General features: G+C 45.0%; 1 protein-coding gene across 1 annotated transcript in view; it reads left to right on the top strand.

Annotated features, from left to right (window-relative positions):
* LOC121279297 (peroxidasin homolog) overlaps window positions 1-24757 on the top strand; it is a 659434-nt gene that overhangs the window by 370509 nt on the left and 264168 nt on the right. Inside the window, exons 6-7 of the mRNA XM_041190436.1 lie at window positions 7113-7184; window positions 9180-9349. Of these exons, the coding sequence (XP_041046370.1) occupies window positions 7113-7184; window positions 9180-9349 (242 nt within the window). The remainder of the gene's footprint in view (window positions 1-7112; window positions 7185-9179; window positions 9350-24757) is intronic.

Here is a 24757-nt window from a genome sequence, read left to right on the forward strand (position 1 = left end):
TAACTGCTTGTTGGGGAATCTTAAACACGGGGGAAAAGTCTCAGAATAAGGGACGATCATTTAGGACTGAGATGAGAAGAAATTTGTTCACTCAAATAGTTGTGAATATTTGGAACTGTGGGATCTCTTTTGTTGAATATATTTAAGGCCTGGATAGACAGATTTTTGAGCCCACAGGGAATAAAAGGATATGGGGAGTAGGCAAAAAAGTGGAGTTCACAGAATCACAGAATTGTTACAGCGCAGAAGGAGACCATGAGGCCCATTGTGTCTGGCGAGTTGAAGCCCAAGATCAGCCAGAATTGTATCAAATGATGGAGCAGGCTCGGCCGGCCACATGGTCTTCTCCTGCTCCTATTTCTTATGTTCTTGTGTCCTTGGAAACAACACAGTCAGTTTGTTAGATGAATAATCATACTGTAATTCCTTTAAATTTAATTTTTGCACTTGTAAGTCTATATTTATTAATGTGGTAAAAGGAAAAATAATGTATTGGGCTAAATACAGTTAATGTTGTAAATATATCAAACAGATCATTATATCATCAATCTCTTCCATGAATAAGGATTTTAGATACTTTGCCATTGCTGTATTCTAGCTTTAACAAATGTCTCTGAATAATCAAGCTATAGCTTTTACACTCTCAAAGGAAATCAAAGTCAGAGACAGGTGTACATAAAAAACAGAACTCAACTGCTGACAATTAACCAGCATATTAACCAACATATTTGGAATGTCCATATTTTAAATTTAGTGCATACTACAACTTCACAGAAGCTGCACTGCAGCAAAGAGACCACAACAAGTTCACATGGGCCAGGATTTTTCCCTCATCGACGGGCTCAGTGGGGGCGGGCAGGAGCGGTCAGGAAGCTGACCACCGCCTGCGATTGAGGCCGGACCGCGATTTCATGCTGGCGAGCCAATTAAGGCCCGTGAAACGTGTCCTGCAATGCTCAGCGCTGCCTGTGTTGGGGGTGGGTGGGGGGGGGTGGGGGTGAGGAGGCCGAGCGTGCAACTTTGCGCATGAGCATGGATGTGTGCTGGAAAAGCTCCCTGAGGCACAGGGAGATGAAGAGTTTAAGAATTAAAAATAAACATTTTTAAATTGTTAAAAACATGTCCTCTCATGTGACTCTGTCACACTAGCAGGGACATATTCTTAATGAAATGTTAAAATTTATATTTTATTTTTAATTGCTTTTTAACCACCCGTGGATGAGGTTTCCTAAAAAGCGCAAAGGCCATTTGGCCTTTTTGCCTGCCCGCCAGCCGTAAGGTTGAACAGGCGGCAAAAAATAACATTTAATTAGACTTTTAATGGCCTTAATAAGCCTGTTAATTATTGGCGGGCATGTTGCCGACTCCTATGTGTGCCCGGCGACTGGAATATCGCGCGAGTGCGTGATGACGTCGAGGAGCTTGCCTGACATCATCGCGTGCCATTTTACCCTCAAGCGGCTCGGGCGTGCGCTCGCCCACTCAGTGAAAAATCCTGCCCGTGCATTTGATATAATTGGTTCATTCCTGCTTTATGATTATTTCTTGGTTAACTTGGGTGTGCGATGAACACCTCAGGTATAGTAATTTATCATTGTATCCTCCAAAAGTAATATTTCAACTGTTCAAATAGACACAAGATTTGAAGTATTTCTATTAAAGTATTTCTATTGAAGTATTTTTGTTGATTTTCCTGTCAATATTCCGCTTTCACCCCACCCCTGAAGGCACTGATTTATGTGGGCTAAAATCAGGAAGACTAAATTCAAACTCCAATAGGCCTTTGTCATTACTACACTGCTATCTGGCACAGAATCCTGGGTCTACTATAGGCGCCACATCAAAGCCCTGGAAATCGTTCACCAAAGACACCTGGGGTCCATCACAAAAATTCAATGGCAGGGCAAAATCACAAACGATAAGATCCTCCTTCATGCTGGGCTCAACAGCATGGAACACTTTGTAAAATTCAACTTAGCTGGTTAGGCCATGACTCCTGCATGAGTGACTACTGAATCCCCAAGCAGGTCTTATATGGGGAACTGTCTCAAGGCAAACAACATCGAGGTGGTCCGTACTAATGATACATGGACACCCTGAAGAGAGCCTTACAAACCTCTGCATTGCAGACCACCTCTGGGAAAATACTGCAGCTGACTGACCCATGGAGAGACAAGCACTGACATTTGATTCAATATGCTTTGAGAACCATCCATGCCAAACTTGCAAAATCTGACATACCCAGAAGAAGGCAGCTGCAAAAGGTCCCCCATGCACTAACAATGACAACATAATCTGCCAGTTCTGTGGACATCCATGCCAATCTCACATCAGATTATTCAGTCATGAGAGGATCCAGAGATGATGAGGCATCGCTTACAGCTTGGACATACTTGAATAACTAGGACACTGTCATTAAGTGGATTTCCACAGGAGTCATGTGCCTCCCATTCATTTCCCCAGTGGCTATTTTTTTACAGGCGAAACCTTGACAATCCCTGTTAATTTACCAATTAATTGCAGGAGATATCCCGGCCAACCATTTTCCTTTCCTACCTGGTATTTGCACAAGCCATTCCAACCAAGAAGTACTGGATCATGATTATGAGTGAGAAGCCTGGATGACCTACCCCTCAAAAGCCATAAGTGCTGATATCAATTGTAACACCCCTACCATCATCCCAGCTGGGATTAGCAACACAGCACTGACAAGGGACCTAAACTGCAATCTTGCTGATCTGTAAAGCACAGCCGTTCACTGGATAAACATACTGAGAGGTCCAAGGAACCGTTGATTGAGCAAGAATAGCTTATTAGTTACATTTAAACTGACTAATGGTTTTATCTTCAGCTGGCACATCTTGCAGTCTTTGGTTTAAACAAATTGAGCAGCAAATTGCTTCTGCTTTTAAACTGCCAAAATAAAGTTCACAAATGCAATAATTTTGCAAAAGTTAGCATAATATACCTGGAGTCAACAGATTGGATAATGATTCAAAATATTTGACAGGCATGGGTTCTGACAAGCCCGTCCACTCCATGTACATGGTTCAGATACTCCCAAAGTAAAGGAATGGACGTTGGCAACTTTTTTGCATTTTTTTAAGAAAATGTTGGAAAATAAAGGATCAGTGGCTTTGCTATGCCTATTGAGTAGTAATCTGCTCATGGGTTTTTGCCTGGTGCCTAAAATCTTTTGTTAATTTTGCATTAACCCATCGCTTGTACAGTTCTAGAAAACATCAATGTACTCAATAAAAAAGAAAATTTAATTTCGTTTGGAGATTACCTAAATTATACTCCATTCTAATTTTTAAATAAACCTATTTCAAAAGGTTTCTATGAAGGCAAATGTACTTTTACAATATTTTTAATTAAACCAGGCCAGATATAGCTAAGATTTGATATTTGCTTAGTGATTCACACGTAGCAACGTAGTAGAGATACGAATGTAGGGTTTGGACAAAGGATCCTCACCAAAGACTTTAATTCCTCTGCTCTCTCAAAAGAGTTTTTTAACTTGTTGAGAGTGTCCCTCCAGCAATTAGAATTTTATTCATTAGAATTTAGAATTTAAGTGGAAAAATTATGGGCGAAGACTTGAAGAAAGTGAATAATTTCAAGTACCTTGTGTCAGCGGTTGCAGAAGATATAATTATAGATAGCGAAATAAATCAATAAATTATCCCTGGGTGGAGGAATTGGAAGAAGTGTTATGTGACAAAAGGTATTGCTGAAATTGAAAGGATGAGTCTACAAGACAGTTTTGAGACCGGTCTTGCTATATATTACATAAACTTGGGCAGCAACAACAAGAAGGAACAATGACTGAATATAACAATGCTGAGGTGGATGTATGGAGTAATGAGAAAGGAAAAAATCAGGTACCAGCACATCAAAGGATCAGTGGGAGCATCAAAGGAAGTAGCCAAGAAGAGACTGAAATGGTATGGTCATCTGTTGCGGAGAGAGAGAGGAAATGAGGTGGGGCGAGTGAAGGACATGGGACTGCCAGGAAAAAGGGGAAGAGAAAGACCACAGACCAGATGGAAAGATGCAGTGGTGAGAGTTGGAAGTGGGATTGGACGAGGAATGGGTGGCTGACAGAGGAGAAGGAGAAGGGTGATCAGCCAGCATTGTAGTGACACCACGTAAAATGGTAGAAGCCAAATGAAGAAAATTCATTATAATTTAGGATTTCATTCTTAAGTTGGCTTTCTTTAGCTTAAACAGTTTGAAACTTTAGTTAATCTCAAGGCTGAAGTTTGACCTTAATAATATTGGCTAGATTACAGTCTTGTTACAACATGAAGAAATTCCCAAACTCTGCTGCAAGATACAATGGCCCAGAAGTAGCAATCACCATTGGATTGCCATTCCATTCCTACTTTATGTGCCTTGACAGTGCTCCACATTCCTGGCAGGATATTCCAATGCTGGCTTCTTAATCCCACAAAGAGCGTCATAACAGCACTGGAGCCCCAGGAGGAAGTAATGGCATCAGCATGCAATAGGGTAAGTTTAAATAGCTAGTTTGAATATTAGTGAATGGATGAATGGATCAATGTTAGGGAATGGATGAATGAGTGAGTGGATGAATGAGTGAATGGGCAGGGCTGTAGGATGGGTAATTGGGTGAGGTAAGTGAGTAGGATGGGGCAGGTAAGTAGGTGAGTGGGTAGGGTGGAAGATAGGTGAGGATTTGGGTGGGTAGGATGGTAAGGTGGCAGGTGGGTAGGTTGGTAGTTTGGCAGATGGGTAGGGTGGTAGGTGGATAGGGTGGCAGATGGGTAAGGTGGTAGGTAGATAGGGTGGCAGATGGGTAGTGTGGTAGGGTAGTTGAGGGTAGGGTGGCAAGCAAGTTGGGTGACAGGTGGGTGGGGTGAAAGTTAGGTGAGGTGGTAGGTGGGTAGAATGGCATGCAGTCAGGTGGGTAGGATGGAAGGTGAGTAGTGTGGTAGGTGGGTAGAGTGGCAGGTGGTTAGGGTGGTAGGATAGCTGATGGTAGGGTGGCAGGTGGGTAGGGCAGTAAGTGTGTAGGGTTGCAGGTGGGTGAGTGGGTAGGTGGGTTGGAGGATAGTCAGGTCGGGTCAGGTGGGTTATCAGGTCAGGGACTAGTCAGGCTGGCTTGGGAAGGGAGTCGTATCAGGTCAGGAGGTGTAGTCGGTTCAGGTAAGGTTCTCAGGGTTTAGGGGGTAGTTGGGGGGTCAATGCGGGAGTTGGGGGGTGTCAATGTGAGTGATTGGGCGGTCAGTTGTATAGTTCTCCAGGCATTAGACTAGGATTTTTCTGTTGAACTTTTCCTGGGACTGTTCAGGTAAGTAAATTGGAATTGTCCAAAATCTTTGACTCCATCTCAAAGTCAGAGACATTCACAGAAGGTCCTGGGGAGCAGGGCAATTGTCCATCGGAAGTTCAAACTTCCTGCGCAATTCTCAGCGAGGTCAGGCTATTGGGACTTCCGCAGTGTCCCGATGCACATCTTAGGTCCCATGTCCGGTTTCCAACCACTTGGAGACTGGAAGATCTGGGCTACTATGTACCTGCATACCAGTTGATTTAATTCAATTTGCATATTGTTTTTAATCAGCTTGCTACTGTGTTCCCAAAAATTACTATTTGCAGCGCTTAATACAGTAATTAATCCAATTATTTGAACCTAGCTTCTGACTATTAAAACAGTACAGATAGGATTTTTTTGTTTGCATATCAATAGTGACTACCCTTCAAAAGCAATGAATTGGCTGGAAAGCGCTTTGAAGTGGCCTGAGGTGCTATGGAGGAAGGTTGCTCATTTCTTCTTTCTTTATGTGAATGCATTGAATAGTACACAAAGAGAATTAAATCCATAGTGATCATATACAAACTTTTGGCTTTATTGCACTAAACCCACTAACATCACTCGAGCAAATGGAGGCACTGTCTACAAGGCCTATAGGAATTTTGTGTTCCCAATGGCAGTACTAGGTTAAATAAGCTAGATGTCCCTCAGTAGGCTGCCAGAAAATGGAATCTCTTCACAAGGCTAATAATGATTGTGGATCTCCCTATTCAATTGACAAAGATCAGATTATAACAACTTGCATTAATCTAGCACCAAAGACAATGATCTTAGAGAGGCCAATGGAATCATTGGCAAAGGTACAGAATTTGACCTGAATGTGAAGGTGTCCCCCAAATGATGTCCTAAATCAGACACTGCATACTGAACTCCAGATCAAGCACCAATAGGAGACTTTCAGGTCAGATATCAAACATTATATCCTCTGTCAGACCAGACAGAGTATAGGAGATTATCAGATTAGATAGACATCATATTGACAGAAATAACTTCCACTTATTTAGTACCTCATTATGTGCCTCAGAAATATTCCAAAATGCTATACAAGTAATGAACTAATTGAAGTGCAGTCATTGCTGTTAACTAAACAAATGGGCACCTACATATAACAATCTATCCCATTTTTGTTTGTGTTGGCAAGGACAATAAGGTAATATTTGCTCCTCTTTGACAAGACCATATAATTTTTTATATCCATCAGAACAGGTAAATAGGGACTTGGTTAACATCTCATTCAAAGTATAGTAACTCTGACAAATCAGCACACTAAAATGTCAATCTAGATTATGTGCTCAGTTTAAAGCCTTAAAATGCCGTGAGCCATTCAAAAGTCCATTGAATCCCACCGCCATAAAATTCTGCCCCTAGTGTGGGACTTGAGCTCACGATTTTTGAATAAAGTTGGCACTTGATCAGAGAATGGTAGATCATACAGTAAATAATGAATTGATACATCAGAAGGTGTATGATAAACTTTTGGAAACACTTGATGCACCAAGACTGTCAGATTAGCTTATGTAGTCAAATCCCACAGCAATCAATGTTGTCACTAAATTCCCTGAGTTAAAGAATAGGATGAGACTAACCATCTTCTTTCCAGATAGGCGAATCTCATTAGACAGTGCATTATTATGAGATTAAAGTCGAAATAGTAAGCCATGCAGATATTTTACAGAAGTATAATTATTGAGCAGACTGTATGAGGAAAAATGAGGTAACTAGATGCAAAAGCAGATTCCTTTTGTTATAACTTGTCTTGTTCATTTCTCAGATTCTTACACAATAACAAAATATCAAGAATTCCTGCCGGAACCTTCTCTCAATTGAATTCACTAAAACGACTGTAAGTGCTGAAAACTTCAGCTATTTGTTCAGCATTGGCCTGGCTTTGTGTGCTATTTTAGTAATTTACCTAATTGAATCACATATTCTATAAGTGCTTTGAGATCTTTGAATTGCTGATTTGCTATATAAGTATTATCATTATGTAGAAAACCAGTGGTTTACTGGATTTTCCAGTATTATACTTACATTGTACTGGGTTTGATTTTACTGCAGCAGGCCACTTAACAGTTTCTGTCATTAGTTAGTTCCCCCTGTAACTTTCAGCTCAAAAATACTTGTCCACAAAGTTGTTGAAAATATGAGCTAATAACAGCACAGTGAGGAAAACAGCAGTGTGGGACCTGAGTGAACAGCATATTCAACAAGGTATATCCATAACCAGACTGGGAAACAAACAAGAGGGGAAGGGCTAAGGAGGAGGTGAATTAAAGGGGCCAAACTCAATGTTAGGTCAGGTAAAGACAGAAAAATAAAGAGAGGAAAACAGAGGTTGGATTAAGAGAGGAATAAAAAGAGACAGAAAGGAAAAGAAATAAAAAGGTAACATTCAAAATTTGACATTTTTCAAAATCTTCCATGAAAAAATCTAAAGCTGAAGGAATGAGACTCCACACATTTAATAGTTAATTTTAAGTGCCAGAAAGGGTAATTCAAAGTAATTAACATATACTACATTGTTAAAAAGTTGTTTATCCTACAATTTGTTAGCCCTATATATCTGTGATGAGTATACTTAATATCTGCCGCACAAGTATAGCAGCTTCATGACATTCAATATATGCTAATTGTTATCCAACAACAAAGGGCAGTTCTTAGGAAGCTAATGATAGAGTGACATGACTCAGACAGCAACTTATAGCTATTTGTATTTTCAAACACATCCATTCCTTGTCTGCAGCTGTTGTACCCTATATACATTAGTAACGGTGAGTGCCTTTAGCCTCACCTTTCAGTATTGCTGAAAAAAGACATTTGTCAAAGCTTTTCATCTTGCACTCATCAGGACAATCACAAGAATACCAATATCAGGGGAAGCAACCACTTTATACTGTATGAGAAAAGACTGTTGAGAGCAGAAAGCCTCACCTTTATTTTGACCCATTACAATTCCATTTTGGCATCCATAGTTTATCAGCAGCTTTTTCAAGATGTTATGCTGAACACACAGAATTACATAGAATTTACAGCGCAAAAAGAGGCCAGTTAGCCTAACTGATCTAAGCTGATATTTAGATGAATCACGAACTTTCCCCCAGGTTTAATATTACACTAGCTTCAGTTGGTCCTTTCAACATGTTAGCATGTACATACCAAAACCTGTCTTCCTCCAAAAGAGTGCAATTCTTTTAAAAAGTAAACCTCCTATAAGTGGTGAGTTTAACTTTTTCTTTTGCTTTCTTTGTTTTTCTTCCTTTCCTTACATGTAGGTAAAGCTTGGAAACATCATGTAAGGATAGTTTTTCTGTATCTGTGATAAGACAGAAACTCAGAACTATGCTAATAGTTTAACGAGTTCACATAATGAGTAGCTGACCAGAAAGGTCCTAGGATTGATCCATGCACGCTGCCGCGTTAGCTAACCTCAGCGAGCAGGTGTTAGGAGACATCAAATTAACTTCAGTATGCTGGGTTAGGGAAGCGGGAAATTGGAGCCAGAGTTACCAATCTTAATCACTCTACAGTGGCCTCTGTTGGCAATGTGCATACAGGATAAGGTGAACTCAGAATTGGGCTTAACTGTGATGATACTATGGCAATAGCCTGAGAATCCTCACTGTCCATGTCATGCAAGAAGGGTCCCTTTGGTGCGGTACTGGATAATTAATGGTGCCCATGGACCTCCTGGAGAGTGGGAAGAAAGGGGATAATAGTGTCGGAAAATGGAAAAAGATAGAATTGAGTGCTAATTGCACAATGGAAACAATTTTGTTGCAAAATTCCACAAGATGGACAAAAATGTCCTAATTCAGTCCTTGTTTTTACATTGCTACAGCCGCTTGGATTCCAATGGCCTGGTGTGTGATTGTCAGCTAATGTGGCTGGGAGAATTACTGAAGAACTATGCTCAAAGCAGCATCACCCAAGCTGCTGCAACATGCGAGTATCCCAGGAAATTACAGGGAAGATCAGTTGCTTCAATAACAATGGAGGAGTTTAACTGTGGTAAGTTTTATTAGCATTATAGCCTATCTCTCTTACACATCAGTGCTAAATTGCATCTTTAATTAGCTACAAAAATGCATGTAGAAGAGAGAAAATGAATTAATAAGAAATAAAACCAAACTCATTAAAACATTAATGTTATTTAAATTACTTTGAATGTCAGTGATGTTGGCTTATACTTCTTAGGAAATTTTTTCTCAGATCTTTTTGAATTACTTTAGTATTTTGAAGTGTGAATGCTTCAGACAAAATTTTAACTCACTCAAAACCCATCCACTTACAAAGAATTCATGTTGAGCCATTCACCTCAGTTAAACACCATCCTAGAAAAAAGCCTCTTTCCAATGATAATGGATGAACACTTGTCTTTGTACAACATTCCTTTATCCACTGGTTTAAATAGTTAATGCTATATTAAAGAAAGTATGGTATTTGAAAGTAGGCTAATATTCTATTCCCTGTTTCATTGGGTAATTCATCCTATAAATGAGGAAGAAATTTTAAGCGTGAATTTCCATGAAACTAAATTCTTGGGTGCTTGGAAGGACTAAACTTGTTTGATAATGATACTTTTATATGTTCGTTTAAAAGAAACATTTGCTCAGACACACATTTGTTTGTTTATATGCTTCAATAGAACAGCTATGGAACACAATTTAAATAGATTCGCTCTTTTGAAGGTGCAGGGTATTTTCCCATTGTCAGATTTATGGTTTTTTTCTGTTGTTTTAACAGGTCATCAGGTAAAATGTCAGCTGGTTGCAATTTTTCTAGAGTGAATTTAGAGCTATTTTTATTTACCAAGTGGGTTTTTTGTACTGAATATTTTGGGAGATTCCAAGAAAGCCACACATGGGTCCAACTGGATGGCAATTGAATTGATGCATTGTGTCCCTGATTAAATTCTAAATGGTTGGATTTTTTGTGTTATGCTTCACAACGACAACAGCAATTTTTAAAATATTTATAGCACATTTAATATATAAAATGTCCCGAGGCACTTCTCAGCACCTTGCAGAATGAAGACCTGAATGATGAGGTAGGAGAGTTTAGGAGGATGACTGAATACTTGTGCAAAAGGTAGATTTTGAGAGGTTCCAGAAGGAGAAGAGAATTGAAAAGGAGGAAGGGTTTGGGAATGGAGTTCTAGTGACCAAGAGCTAAGTGAATGCAAGCTGTGCTACAGATGGTAAGGCAAAGTAATGGGTGATTCACAGGAGACCAGAATGATGGTTGAGGAAGCATATGTCCGGAAAACATTGTAAAAATAGGCTCGAGGGATTTGAGGCTGGGGAATTTAAACTTAATTCACTGGGGAATAGGATTCTGTCAGCTGTATTTGGATGGGCTGGAGTTTATAGTGTGGAAAGTAATAATTAGTTTTATGCATGGATATATTGCTTTGTTTCTAAATCCCTTTATGATTTTAAACACATCGGTTAGAGCAACCATCAAAATCAAGGGATAACAAGCTAAGTTTATGCAACCTAACATAATGTAACCTTTTAAACATTGGTATTATTTTTGTTAACTTAGGCTGTGCCCCTTCCATGGACAATTTTTATTTCTTGAGGTTAGGTGCTCAAAACTGACCTCACTTCTCCAGATAGGGTCTGACCCAAGCTTTTTACAACTGCAGCATAACTTCCTCCCCCTTGAATTCAATTCCCCTGAGATTCTGTTAGCCTTTTTAATCAATTTTTCTACCTGTCAACTAGTTTTTAGTGATTTGTGAAAATGGCCACCTAAATCCCTTCGTTCCTCCACAGCTCCTAGTCTCTCACCATTAACAAAGTATTCCAATTTGCATTGCTCAAATCCAAAGAGGATGACCTTACCCTTCTCCACATTGAACTCCGTATGCCATAGATTTACACACACACACAGTATCGATGTTCTGTAACTTACTGTGCTTCCTAACTCAATGCCATTTTGCATCCCTGGAAAAGCACTGTTTATTCCTTCATCCTTGTCATTAACATGAAAGTTTGAGGCTACAGTACAGACCCTGAGGAACACCACTATCACATCCTACCAAACAGAGAATGTATCTCACTTCCCTACCAATTATTGATGCATGCCACAAGGTCACTTCCAAACTCATATTGCAATGTCTGTGAAGTCTGTACATTTATTGGGTCAGATGTTCTTTTCCTGTTTTCCACCTTCCTCTGTTCTTATGCTCTATTACTAAGGCTTCAAATTAAAGTGGGATGAGGAGGTGGAAGTTGGGCTGATCATACATGAGGGTGGACAGAATTCATGTCTAAAAACCAGACTCTGCTGGGCAGATTAACACATCTTCCACCTTACCTCCCTAAGTCTGCGGGAATCTTTGGGGTCATGCCTGGGGGCACTTGTTGTTCACCCAGTATGTCACTGATAGGCCCTGCACAGCAGGAATTTCTCCAACTGATGTAGGTCCATACTGGACTTTAGAAAGGTCTCAAGGCAGTTGGAACAAAGATAATTAATCCTAAAGTCAATTGGACCTGAGATCAGCTCTGACTGCGTGGGTGGACAGCCTATGCCAGTAGCTCTGAAAGTCACAATGGCCCTCAGCTTTAATGCCTCTGGCTCTTTCCAGGGCTGAGTGGGGGATCTGTGTGGAGACTCCCAATCAGCTGTCCACAGTTGCATCAAGCTGGTGACAGAAGCTCTGTTCAGGCGGGTACTGACATTTCTCCTATGCCATATGGATGAGGCCAGCCAGGCTGAGTGATGCAGAGACTTTGCAGTGATTGCTGGCTTCCCCCACATCCAGGATGCAATCAACTGCACACGTGTGGCTATCAAGGCACTAGTGGGTCAGCCGGGTGCCTTCAACAACAGGAATGGATTCCACTACATGAACATGCATATAATGTGTGACCATAGGATGCAGATTCTGCAAGTCTGTGCAAAGTACCCAGGCAGCTCCCATGATGCTTACATCCTGAGACACTCCCAGGTGCCAAGGCTCTTCAGTGCTCCAGCCCAACTGGATGGATGGCTGCTGGGTGACAAAGGCTATCCATTGAAGAGGTAGCTCATGATGCCTCTCTGCCACCCAAGAACAGAGGCAGAGAAACGTTACATTACGAGTCATGCTTCCACAAGGGCGATGGTCATGAGGGCCATAGGTCTTCTCAAGATGCACTTCCAATGCCTGGGCAGTTGAGGGATTGCACTACAGTAACCCTCAGAGTGGGTGTCACTGATCGTTGTTGAATGCTGCGCTCTCCACAATCTGGCCCTGGCAAGGGGGGACCCACTGGAGGAAGAGGATCTTGACGCAGCTGCACAGGCCACAGATGATGAGTCCAGTAGTGACTCAGAAGAGGAGGACGGTGAGGAGAATGCTGAGGGCATTCCTCAATAGCCTCCAGGAAGAAGTAACACTAGGGACGCCTTGACCCAATGCTCCTTCAGTTAGGCTATCAAAGATCAGCCACCTCCATCCCGGATGTCCGAAAGGACCCATTCATTTGAACGCAAAAACACTGTGTCTATGAAATAAAGCTCAGAGCCAATTGCATTACATACAGACGTACACTGCACCAATAAAATAAAAAGGTGAAGCATACTCATGATAACAAAAACAAAATTTATCTCATTTTGACAATTCCAAACTATTTACATAAACTTCTCTGGTCTTTATTCCCAGACCAGTATAGATAAAGTAAACATAAACGAACATAAAATCACCCGTGACCTGTCCAGCCAGCAAAGCCCACATCCCACGAATGAATTTAAAAAAAAAACCAGGAATTCCTCATTCTGTCCCTGGAGCAGCTCTCAATGGAGACGGCAGTGCACTTGGCCAAGACGGTCAACACGGTGCTCATGGAGTTCTCCGTAATGGAGACCATGGCACTCATACACTCATGGATCTCCGCCAGATCCTCCCACACATCTTGCTGAACATCCAGCATCTGCCACCTAATGGACGACTCCAGAGGATCATCATCAGCCTTCGACTGAGCATTGTCCTGGTCCCTCCAGCGCCCTGAGCACTCTCTGCCTCTGCCTGCACCTCAAGTAAGTGTGAAGTGCCCTCGCCAATATGCACCAATATACTAGCAGCAGAACTAATGTCCACCCAGGTGCTGGTATCTGCGGTGATGCCTGCTTCAAAGAGGGCTGTGACACAGGTGAAAGTGATGCTCGGTGGTCCTCCACCGTCAGGGGTGGCCCTTTGGTGTCCGCAGAGCAGAGGTGAACCTAAAAGGGAGAACAAGGACATGTCATTAGTTAAAGTCATCAACCATCACTGTGCATGCCAGGTACCCTGGTGAGACAATGGAGATCTGCATCAGGGTGTCATTATCTTTCAATGATCAATGGGAACTCCAGGTTCAAGGCTGACATCAATGAAGACACTACACTCGAGTGGTTGCACAATCCCCAAAACGCTCATCTCGGTGCACTGCACTCTTAGCTTCATCTGGCACCCCTACTTCCATATGCCCGGTTGTACATGGAGCTGCCGGCTTGTGAGCTCCAGGGCATGTTACTCTAACCTGCTGAGCAGCAGAAGGTTGGGTGGCCCTCTGCCTGTCTGTGCCCTCTCTGCCGGGTTATGGCTTGTCTTCTCCCGAAAAAACAGAGGAGCATTCATTAGTCCACTCTGTATCTGCAGCGCCATCGCAGCCTGACCAACCCCAGCTGAGGAACACCTTGCAGGGCACATCCGAGTCATGGCCCTTTAGCTGCAAGGCACTCAGTCCAAGCAGCCGGGGCTCACCCTCTTGGCCAGCTCCAGCGTCATTGACATTTGGCACTCAGAGCCTAGCACCGCTGAGGTCAACAGATGGGACGGCCACACCTTACCACTTCTGCACACTGCCTCATGCCAATATGGTACTCACCCTTCCTGAGTGCAGCAGGTCATTGGCGTGCTCCCAGCACTGCACTCATGTGCGCCGCACCACATCATGGCTGCTCACCAGCGCTGCCAGCTCCTCCCATGCCCTCTTGGTGAGGTGCAGTGGCCTCCTCCTCCCATCTCTGGGGACAAGGGTGTCCCTCCTGGCAGCCACCTCCTCCAGGAGGACGGCGAGGCACTCGTCAGAAAAGTGGGGGGGGGCCGAGTGCCCACCCAACTTTCCCTCCCACCTGCCATGTACAGCTGCATTCGACCCCATCAAGAATTCTGAACACATGTCCTTCCGTGGCAGCCTTCCAGGGGCTGCCTGGGCTGTTTTTAAACCGGCCATTGGGTCTCCATTGGACCCGGCAGCCAACAGGCCCCTGCACCCCGCTTGGCCTTTCCCGGGCAGTGTGGAGACGTATTTCACGCTGGGTGCGCCTTAATTGGTGCTAGTGTGAAATCACAGTTGGGGGCTGGCTGTGGGCAGCGGACCGTTTCCTGGCTGCTCCTGGGCCCTCCCACCGCGCCTGCCCAACGACCTCAAAATGCTGCCCTATGTTCAACTCTCTTGAACCTTCTGATGCTGATCCAACCTTCTTAAACTAACATGGTAAGTGCATCTGCAATACCTAAACATCAGGCCTGTCCAACCTTCTCGCATCAGGGTGGGGAGAGGTCTCATTTCAATTTTTTTTCTCACTCAAGCAGCTGATGTGAAAATTTTGGCAAGATAAGTTTTAGCACAACATTAAACATGAATGTCAAATAAAAATCAATCACAACGCAATAAACTGATCATTCAAGAAAAAGTAATTAATAAAAATTACCATTAAAAAGTGCTAAGCACAGAGTTAATCTTTTTTGCCTTTTCATTTAAGAAGCAGAGCTAGAGAGACAGACTAGGCCCCAAGTCCTGGTCACCAGGGAAGCAATGGAGACCAGGGCCAAACTAAGAAGTTGGATTTAACTAACACTGACCTACCATTTGCCTCTGGTGACACACACTCCATTCTAGCCTTGGTGGAATTCATGCAAGTGGGGATCAGAGGCAGGTTGACTTTCAGCCTGGGTTTTCCTCTTCTTCTGGCCTGTTTTGTGGATAGGTTTTTGGGGAAGGAGGAGGAGGAGGGGGGAAGGGAAAGGGCATGTGTGGGTCATTTCCAATCTCAGGGTTCTTTCTGTCATCTACACAGACTCACCCGCCTGCTCACACAAACTCACCCACTGACTCACACAGACTCACTCACTCACATAGACTCACTCACTGACATAGACTCACTGATTTATCCAATCCCCTGGGCCCAGTATATCTCACTGCCGAGGAAGTATTCGGGTACCGTGAAGAGGTGCACTTCCTTGCTCTGCCCTGTTGATGGTTCCAGCTGCCCCGTGCGGGGGCTGGGCAGGCACTGTTGCTGCGACCCTGGCCTCTCCAGCTCGCTCTGCCATCTTGACCCCTCTGCTCCTTTTTGGGCTCAGCAGTTCTGTGGGAGGAAGAGAGAGAGAGAGAAAGCACAGCCAAAGGTGGAAAGAGAATGCACCATGCCAACTCACCGTCACACTGCTCACTGCTCCTCCAATCAGGAACTGTTTCTCTCCAGCATGTGTTGCTGATAGACTGACCAGTGAGCCTACCAGCAGCCAAAATGGGAGAGAAATGACCTGTGATCAGAGGAGCAGCTTTTTGCAGAATATTTCTTTGAATTTAGTGATAGTTTGAACACTGGGTCTGTGACCTGGATAGAGATAGTTGGGCACGGCTGCAGGTTGGACAAGCCTGTTATACGGACATGTGTCATCTGCTCTATCGAATAGCCCACTCCCGAAACTTGGGAGAAGTCAACATCTTGCAGAATTGTAGCATTGCAGCTGAGGCCCTCGAATTTTCAAAGTAAAGTGTTTCAGTTTGAATTGTCACGATAATATAGAATTTATGCTTACATACTCAAGTAGTTTCATTTAGAATAACACATATTAAAACAAAATTCCTTCGCAGAAGTGCATGTGATAATTCATTTCAAGATATTTAGGCAATGGAGTTCTTTATTTGGAATATAAGTGACAAGTAACTCAGTCTACCTTTAAACATGGGTATTGAAAAAGTGCAAACGTGCAAAAGCTGTTAGTGCTTAACAGGAAGCATGGTTTACTTTCAACCAAACATGGCAATTTGCACTATTAAAATATGAAGACATCATTAATTGGCAGACTGTTAGACCAGCTGAACCAGACCAATGATTAAACAAAGCCCTCGGGATGATCTGGTCTATAACAGATGTCAGTTCATCCCTTCAATAAACTATAAACTTTTCACCTGAAACCTGAAGGCATATTGTAGCACAGTGTAACACTAATTGATTTTATTATTTGGTTTTAATTTGACTTTTTGTTTTTACTGAAGTGAAGGCACAACTCTGCTCAAATGAATGAAACCAGGCTTCCATTTTTCCCTATTCTTTTTGAGTACTGCTGATTTTAATTGCTCCACCATTGGTAACTGTGCCTTCAGCTATTTTGACTCTAAACTCTACAATTCCCTCCCCAAACCTCTTTACTTCTGTGCCTCTCAATTTTCCTGTAAAACGCTCCTTAAAACCTTTGACCAAGCTTTCAGTCATCTGTCCACTTATCTCCTTGTGTGACTTGGTATGTCAAACTTTATTTTATAATGCTCCCAAAAGTGCTTTGGGACATTTTATATGTTGAAGGTGCTATATAAATATAATTGTTGTTACTGTTGTATTTGGTAATAATGAAACACTCCAAGATGAACCCCCACACCCATTTCACACGGCAACTTCTATTTGGTATGTTTTAAAAAAATGAAAATCTTTCAGTCACAAGGCAGAAAACACATGAGGCATGTGGCGGAATTCTCCCTTTGGCGAGCGGTCGTGAGTCCCGACGTCACCGCGCGTCATTTAGATTTTTAGTTCGACAGGCGGGCAGCCAAGTTGGCTGTGCGCCCGCTGAACTGTCAAAAGCCTATTAAGGCCTATTGAAAAGTAATTAAAACAGTTAAAAGAGCTGCCCGTCCAACCTTAAGGTTGGCGGGCAGGCGAAGATCCCAGGCAGCCTTCAGAAAAAACATGAAATCTCATCCACGGGCGATTTGTGTTACATTTTTAATAAAAGTAATTGACATGTCCCAGTCATTGACAGTGTCACATGAGGGGCCATGTCAATAAAATTTTTCTCATCGTTTATTATCTTTTTAAAAGTAACACCGATCTCCCTGTGGTGGCACTTTGCCTCAGGGATGTGTGCGAAAGAGCACACTCCCGGCTCAGGGAATTCCCCACCCCACCCGCACAGGGAGCGCATAGCCCGCCCATGCAAAATGGCGCCGCCACGCCCCCAATTGGGGGCGCCAATCGGGAACCCGCCCGCTCCTGCACAACACCACCCCACCCCCCGCCCCAACCATACTGCCCATGGGATTGTTCACTTAGCAAGCTTGAAACTGACAATATTTTTGTGCCTTAATGTTTGTAGAAAATATAATACTTGATTGTAACTTGTGCGTGTGCTGTCAGTTTTCTCAACTCATTTGTTTTCAATTAAAATGTTATTCCCTTACAAAATGATTCTTTTTTGTATTGAGTGTAAAGGTTATTGCTGCATATAAATCACACTAATTCTGTTTGCATGACTGATATGCTTAGTAAGGACAAGTGAAAAATCAGATCAGATATCTAAGCAAAATTCATGTTTGACGAGATTTGTCTTTTAATAAACAAATCAGACAATGGGATAACTTCAGGATTATTTTGGTTTTAAAAGATCTGCTAACTAACCATTTAACAGCACCCCATGAATATAAAACTTTTGTCAGGGCTTGCTTGGTTCATCAAACTTATTAATCACATCACAGTTAAAAACCCAATGTTTGCTGATACCGTGACCGCAGAGGGCACACTCGCCGCAAATGCTGCTGCAGTGCCTGTGACTTCACTGCCAGCAACGCCCCAGGCAGCTGCCTGCACCAAAGGTCGCTCAGATCAAACTCAGCCAGAAAAGAATTACATCTTGAACTGGAAATTGCAAATAATGCTATGTCCTTGGGCAGGGTTTTCCCTGAAATCGGCAAAGTCCGAAAGTGGGCAGGGAAATCGGCGTTTGACCTGCCGATGGCAATGGCGGCTTTTCCCGTATCGTGCACCACTTTGTTGAAAAAATTGAGAGGCATGGGTTTCATATTGGATCACTGGCATGGAGGCCTCTGATTCGCCTGCCCGCCGTCACCTGAGGCCTTCTGTACTGCAGGCGCCATATTTCAGGGTTGCCCCTGCACAGCGCTAGCTGTCTCTAAGGGATGGAAAGCCGGTAGAAAGTAGTGTCTTTCAAAGTGAGGGAACGTGCTGCCCCCAAATTCAGTGACCCCTCTCTTGAGCACCTACTGGATGCAGAAGAGGCCCGCTGCAAATTCCTCTAACCCGGCTTTGGGCGAAGAACCTCATCCAAGGTAACAAACCCAGTATGGAAGGCGGTGGCAAGTGCCAACATTCTGCAAAAGAGGACAGCCACCAAATGCAGGAAGAGGATGAATGATCTCCTCCATTCTGCCAGGGTAAGTCACCTTTCTCATCACTCTCAACTCGCTCACAAATCCATCAACATCCACAGGGATCTCACACACAGCCAGCTGAAGGGATACCACCACTCACTCTCTCACACATACCGTCATGTCTTCTGCGGATCGTGTCCTCATCCTGTCCATGGCACCACTCACCACCCACATATGCCAGGCATCATTCACATCTAGCCTGGCAGGCATCCTGCTCACACTCTCTCCATCTGTCTCCGTGCAGGGCAAACTGGCAAATAACAAAAGGGAGAGGATGCAGACTGAGAGTGCAATGCCTCAACTGAATGTCCTGACTGACGTTGAGAACAGAGTCATTCACATGCCCAGTGAGAATGTGGACCGTTCCTGTGCTGTCCATCAAACAACCATACTGTGAGTGATGTCTCCTGTTCCACCGTCCCCTACCATGCAATAATGATCTTTTCTTTCTTTCGCAGGCACACATGGGAAGCATCTGAGGCCGTCCACGAGCCAGGCTATTGACTCAAGCCCCAAAGATACCTCAGAAGAAGAATCTGATGACACCCTAATTGAAGACCCATTACAGCGCTCATCCACACCCAACACCAGTGCAGAGACGCACACCTCGATGGGATCTAACTTTAGAGCAGTCTTGGGGTCACAATCTGGTGAGCACATCGCACTGTCTGATCCACAGCAGGTGGAGGCAGGGACTTGCCGGGTCTCTGGCACTCGGAGTCCTGCTGGAGGGCAGAAAGTCGCTGAGTTAGAGTCAGATGACAAGCCCCTGGACTCAGTACTACCTTTGCAGCTGGAGCTGCAAAGACAAGCTCGGGAACATCAGGAAGGGATATCCGCTGCACTCCTCAGTTTCCAAGACATGATGGAGGACTCCATCCACCTTCGGACTGAGGTGATAGCACCTGCATGCCAAAGCACCGAGGTTAACACTGGTAGGGTGGCGGCCAGTGTGGAGACCTTGGTCCAGGATATTGGTCCTGCACTGCTGTAGGAGCTGCACTCCATCGCTGAGGCACTTGCTGGCATCCATCAGTGTCAACGTGAGACAGGGATGGGACATCTCGAGTTGACCCCACCTGTCCCTTCCTCTCAAGGAGTCAGCCAGGGGCTCTCGGGCATCCATAGGGAGGAGGATCGGCAGGTGCATACACAGGGCCATCTACCCAGGTGACTCCAGGAATAACAAGCCCATCCAAATCCCCTCTTCCTGTGACCCCAGCAGCTCCAGCTCCACAGGCCAAGGAGGGTGCACCTGCCACACAGTAGGGCTCTGAAAGCAGGCCAGGGCCCTCCAGGTCTCAGCCCTCATGAGTACACCCACCAAAGTCATCACAGACAAGGTGTAGCGGTCAGAAAGCTGCCTCCACCTCCCCTGTGGATGTCCAGGGAGTACCAAGACACAGCGGCAGGGCTATGAAAACCAAGAAGATGTAGTTGCACAACGTGGGCATGGGTGTTAATCACTGTATATAATGTTCACCAATACAAATACACTCATAATCATCTCTCCTTGTCTATGGCTCCTTGTTATGATGAAGTGTGTCGGTGTCATTCAGAAGTGAAACCTTGGTCCCTGCACAAAATTAATTCACGTGTCTTATCCAGGGCCTCTCCTCTGCCCAGTGCATGACCCTCTGACCACAGTGATTGCCCAGTCCCAAAGTCACAGCCCACTTCAGTGATGCCTGCACCTTGATGTTGATTGTGTTTGCTGCAAGAATATTGTGCCTCAGCGTTGTTGGGTCATATGATGTTATGTGTGCTCTGAGCACCTTTGAGGTGGGGCTGCACCCCCTTCTTGTCTGCATTCTGTAATGCTGAAGGGGACAGGTGATTATGCATGCAAAAGGATCAAGTACATTTGAAGTCCATGTTCCCGCTGTATTCCAGCAAGATCTACATGAGATGAGACCCTGCACAGAGCATGAGTGCGATATCCTCTGCCAGACTGGTGTCAGATGCTCCCAGTTGCCATATTGTGCTCTCAGGAGAGTCCTCACTACAACTCATAATCCTCCTTGTGAAGTCTTATGACTGCTGGGGCCTCACGAGTATGTCTACCACCTCTGGCCAGAGCAATGACCTCATCGTCTGCATCCTGGGCTTCCAGGACCTTGTCACCCTCTTCCCCTGCCACTTCCTCCTCATTGGAGGAGACGTGCAACTCCTCCATCTCCTCATCACTCAGGACATCCCCTCTTTGCATTGCCAGGTTGTGTAGCAAGCCACAATGATGTATGATACCCCTGAGGGGCATACTGGAATGCTCTTCCAGATCTGTCGAGGCACCAGAATCTCATTTTCAGGATCCCAGAGGTCTGCTCCACCAAGGCTTGGGTTGCAGCATGAGCCTCATTCTACCTTTTCTCAGCTGGCTGCCACACAGGAGTCATCAGCCACGTCCTCTGTAGGTGGCCCTTGTCCCCAGGGACCCAGACCTGCAGCCTCTGTGGATCCTGGAAGATGTCAGAGATTTGAGACCAGCTGAGGATGTATGAATCGTAGATGGTCCCTGGGTTTCGTGTGCAGACCTGCATGATCTGTTTGGTATGGTTGCAGATCAGCTGAACATTAAGAGTGTGGAAGCCCTTGCGGTTCACATACTGGACTGCTTGTTGCCACTGAGATCTAAGAGCCATGTCAGTGCAGTCAATGACACCCAACACATGTGGGAAATTGCAAATCTCAGTGAATCCCAGCGCTCTTGCTTCACGGCGCGCATGATTTTGGTCGAAATTGATAACGTTGTGTGTCTTGGCAAAGATGGCATCCATGACCTCCTGAATGCATTTATGGGTGGATGCTTGAGAAATCCCACACAGGTCATCTTTGGAGCCCTGGAAGAAACCACTGCTATAGAAATTGAGCACGGAGGTCACCTTCAATGCCACTGGTAGTGGATGTCCTCCAGGTCTCAGAGGTGACAAATCTTACAGAAGGTGGCATAGTTTTTCCTTAGTTCTGTTGAAGAGTCATACGGACTCAAAACGTTAACTGTGTTCCTCTCCGCAGATGCTGTCAGACCTGCTGAGTTTCTTTAGGTATTTTTATTTCTGTTATGTGAATAACCAGTTCCCTTGACAATTGCAGCCTTTGGCGACACTGGGTCTCACTCATCTGTAGGCAGGACAAGTACCATCTGGATCTAGCGAGGCACTAATGAATGATGTCTCTCTGTGTATCTTCCTTTATGTGCAGAGGAGGCCCTGCTGCCCCTTGATATTGAGGATTGGGCTCCTCCCTTTGCCGAGCTAGGCACCTCCATTGCATTCTTCTACTTCTGTCCTGCCTGTAAGCAATGAGTCAGACAGCAAGATCACCAGGCTCCATGTTCCTGATGGTCTCCTCACTGCAGAGAGAGACGTGAGGGTCAGCATATGTCTCCTTAGGACCTCTCTTAGTTAATTCTCTGGCTCTGGCTGCACCTGAAGGCCCCTTCATGCCAGAGAATTCTGGCCACCACTTGGTTGGCCAGTGCTTAGTTCACTTCATGCCTGACCAAAACCCCACCCACCTCCGCCTCACACCACACACGACTGAGTGATGACAGCTTCGGCCACTCAATTGCAACTTGTGTTCTTAGCTCAGGTGCTGGTATTACCCTAAAGTTCAGAAGCAGTCAGTGGCACCACCAGGAATTTGTGCTGCTTGAGTGGGCATGATTATTCCAGAAACCAGACTCCAAACATGTCAATGGAGTTGATGCTGAACAGTCTCAGCTGTGGAAAAATGCTCAATCTTGAAATGCTTTTCCAAATGACCCCCGGCCCCCTGGTGTGTGCTTGTGCATTTCCTTCAGCCTGTACTGCCTTGCCTACCCCCAACACCCTTCCTCCCAACCACGCCCCCCTCACCCCCCCACCGCCAGCTCTCTTCTTGGTGCTGCCTTACGCCCCCAAGCTACACCCCTGGCCACCGCACTGGAACCCTTGCCCTGGCACCGCACTGAAAGTTGGCCGGGAAGAAGCTGTTTTGGAGACATGCCTGTGACCCCCACCCCTCCCTGAATCCACAGCACCGCTTCCTTGGCTTCATATAGGGGACTCTTGCGAGCACTGTGCTAAGCTGCGTGCGCTCACCTCTGCATTCCCCTCGAAGTTCAGGTCGCCAGGTTCACGCTGTTCTAAAGTCATGCCAACGTGGGATTTAAATTTGACATTGGGGTATGATTCCGGCATGTAGCCACAATAATGAGATGCAAATTTATGAAAATGAAGTTCCTGACGTTCGCCGATGTGATATGTAGGCCGTCATTGCTGAGGGGGAAAGGGGACAATCATGTCCTGGATTTACGTCACTGGAAAACGGGTCTAGGGTCTTCTCGTGAGATTTTCTGATCATGCCGGCAAACAGACCCACCTCGATCAGGCACAGAACATCCTGGCCCTTATCTTAAAACTACCTTGCCGTTTTAAATAAAAATGATAATATTTAATCAGATTCTATATCAAATAGTATTTGTGCATGATGGAGATGGTTCCTGAGATAACCATTTCAACACGTGAATGTGATGCTCCAGAAAGCAGCGTTTTTCTAATCTAATGGGAGACTGGCAGGCACTTTGCCAATTTAAATGGATGGTTTTCTGGAAAAATGTGAAGTTATTCACTTAGGTAGGAAAATCAGAAGTGTAGAGTATTCCTTAAATGATGAGAGATTGGGAAGTGTTGATGTCTAAAGGGACCTGGGTATCTTTATTCACGCATCACAGAAAGCTAACATGGAGGTGCAGCAAGAAATTAGGAAGGCAAGTGGTATGTTAGCCTTTATTGCAGGAGGATTTGAGTAAAGATATTTTGCTACATTTGAATAGAGCCTTGGTGAGATCACACCTGGAGTATTGTTTACAGCTTTGGTCTCCTTATCTAAGGAAAGCTATACTTGCCATTGAGGGAGTGCAATGAAGGTTCACCACACTGATGCCTAAGATGGCAGGATTAAGGAAACCGAGTCTGTATTCTCTCCAGTTTAGAAGAATGAGCGGTGTTCTTGCGAAACATACAAAATTCTTGAGAGAGAGAGAGAGAATGACAGCAAACAGAACGAAGCAAGTGTGTGGCAAGCAGGAGGCAGCAAGGGCTCAGGAGTCATGTAGGAAGTGAGGTAGTAAGGGCTTGGGAATGGGCAGTGAGTGAGGGAACAAGGACTTGAGGGACAGTATGAGGCACTGAGAGCTTGGGAGATGGGCAGTGAACAAGGCAGCGAGAGCTTGGGAGATGGGCAGTGAGTGAGGGAGCAAGGGCTTGGGAGAGGGAGATTGTGAGGTGCCGAGGGCTTGGGAGATGGGCAGTGAGGAAGGGAATGAAGGTTCAGGAGAGAGGCAGTGAGCAAGGCATTGAGAGCCTGGGAGAGGGTCAGTGAGAGAGGGAACGAAGGCACAAGAGATGGATTGTGAGCGAGGCAGTGAAGGCTCAGGAGAGGGGCTATGAGATAGGCAGTCAATGTTCGAGAGGGGCGGTGACTGAGGGAGCAAGGGCTTGGAAGAGAGGCAGTGAGCGAGGCAGTGAGGGTTTGGGAGAGGGCAGTGAGTGAGGGAGCAAGGGCTTGGAGGGGGCAGCGAATGAAGGAGCGAGGGCTTGGGAGAGCAGCTGTGAGCGAGGCAGTGAGGGCTCAGGAGAGGGTCAGTGAGGAAGGGAACGAGGGCTCATGAGAGGGCCAGTGAGCAAGGCAGTGAGAGCCTGGGAGAGGGTCAGTGAGTGTGGGAGCGAGGCTTGAGAGAGGGTCAGTGAGGGAGGTAACCAGGGCTCAGGAGAGGGGCAGTGAGTAAGGCAGCAAGGGCTATGGAGAGGGGCAATGAGTGAAGCAGTGAGGGCTTGGGAGAGGGGCAGTGAGGACTTGGAAAAGGGGCAGTGAGGAAGGGAGCGAGGGCTTGGGATAAATGCAATGCAATGGAAGTTCCTGGAGCTCAGGAGATGGGAGAATAGCAAGGCGGTGTTGATTGGGAGAGGAGGAATGCAATGGAGGTGGTGAAGGCGTGTGAGGGGAG

The sequence above is a fragment of the Carcharodon carcharias genome, chromosome 6 (genome assembly GCF_017639515.1).
Source record: "Carcharodon carcharias isolate sCarCar2 chromosome 6, sCarCar2.pri, whole genome shotgun sequence".
In the NCBI taxonomy this organism is placed as follows: domain Eukaryota; kingdom Metazoa; phylum Chordata; class Chondrichthyes; order Lamniformes; family Lamnidae; genus Carcharodon; species Carcharodon carcharias.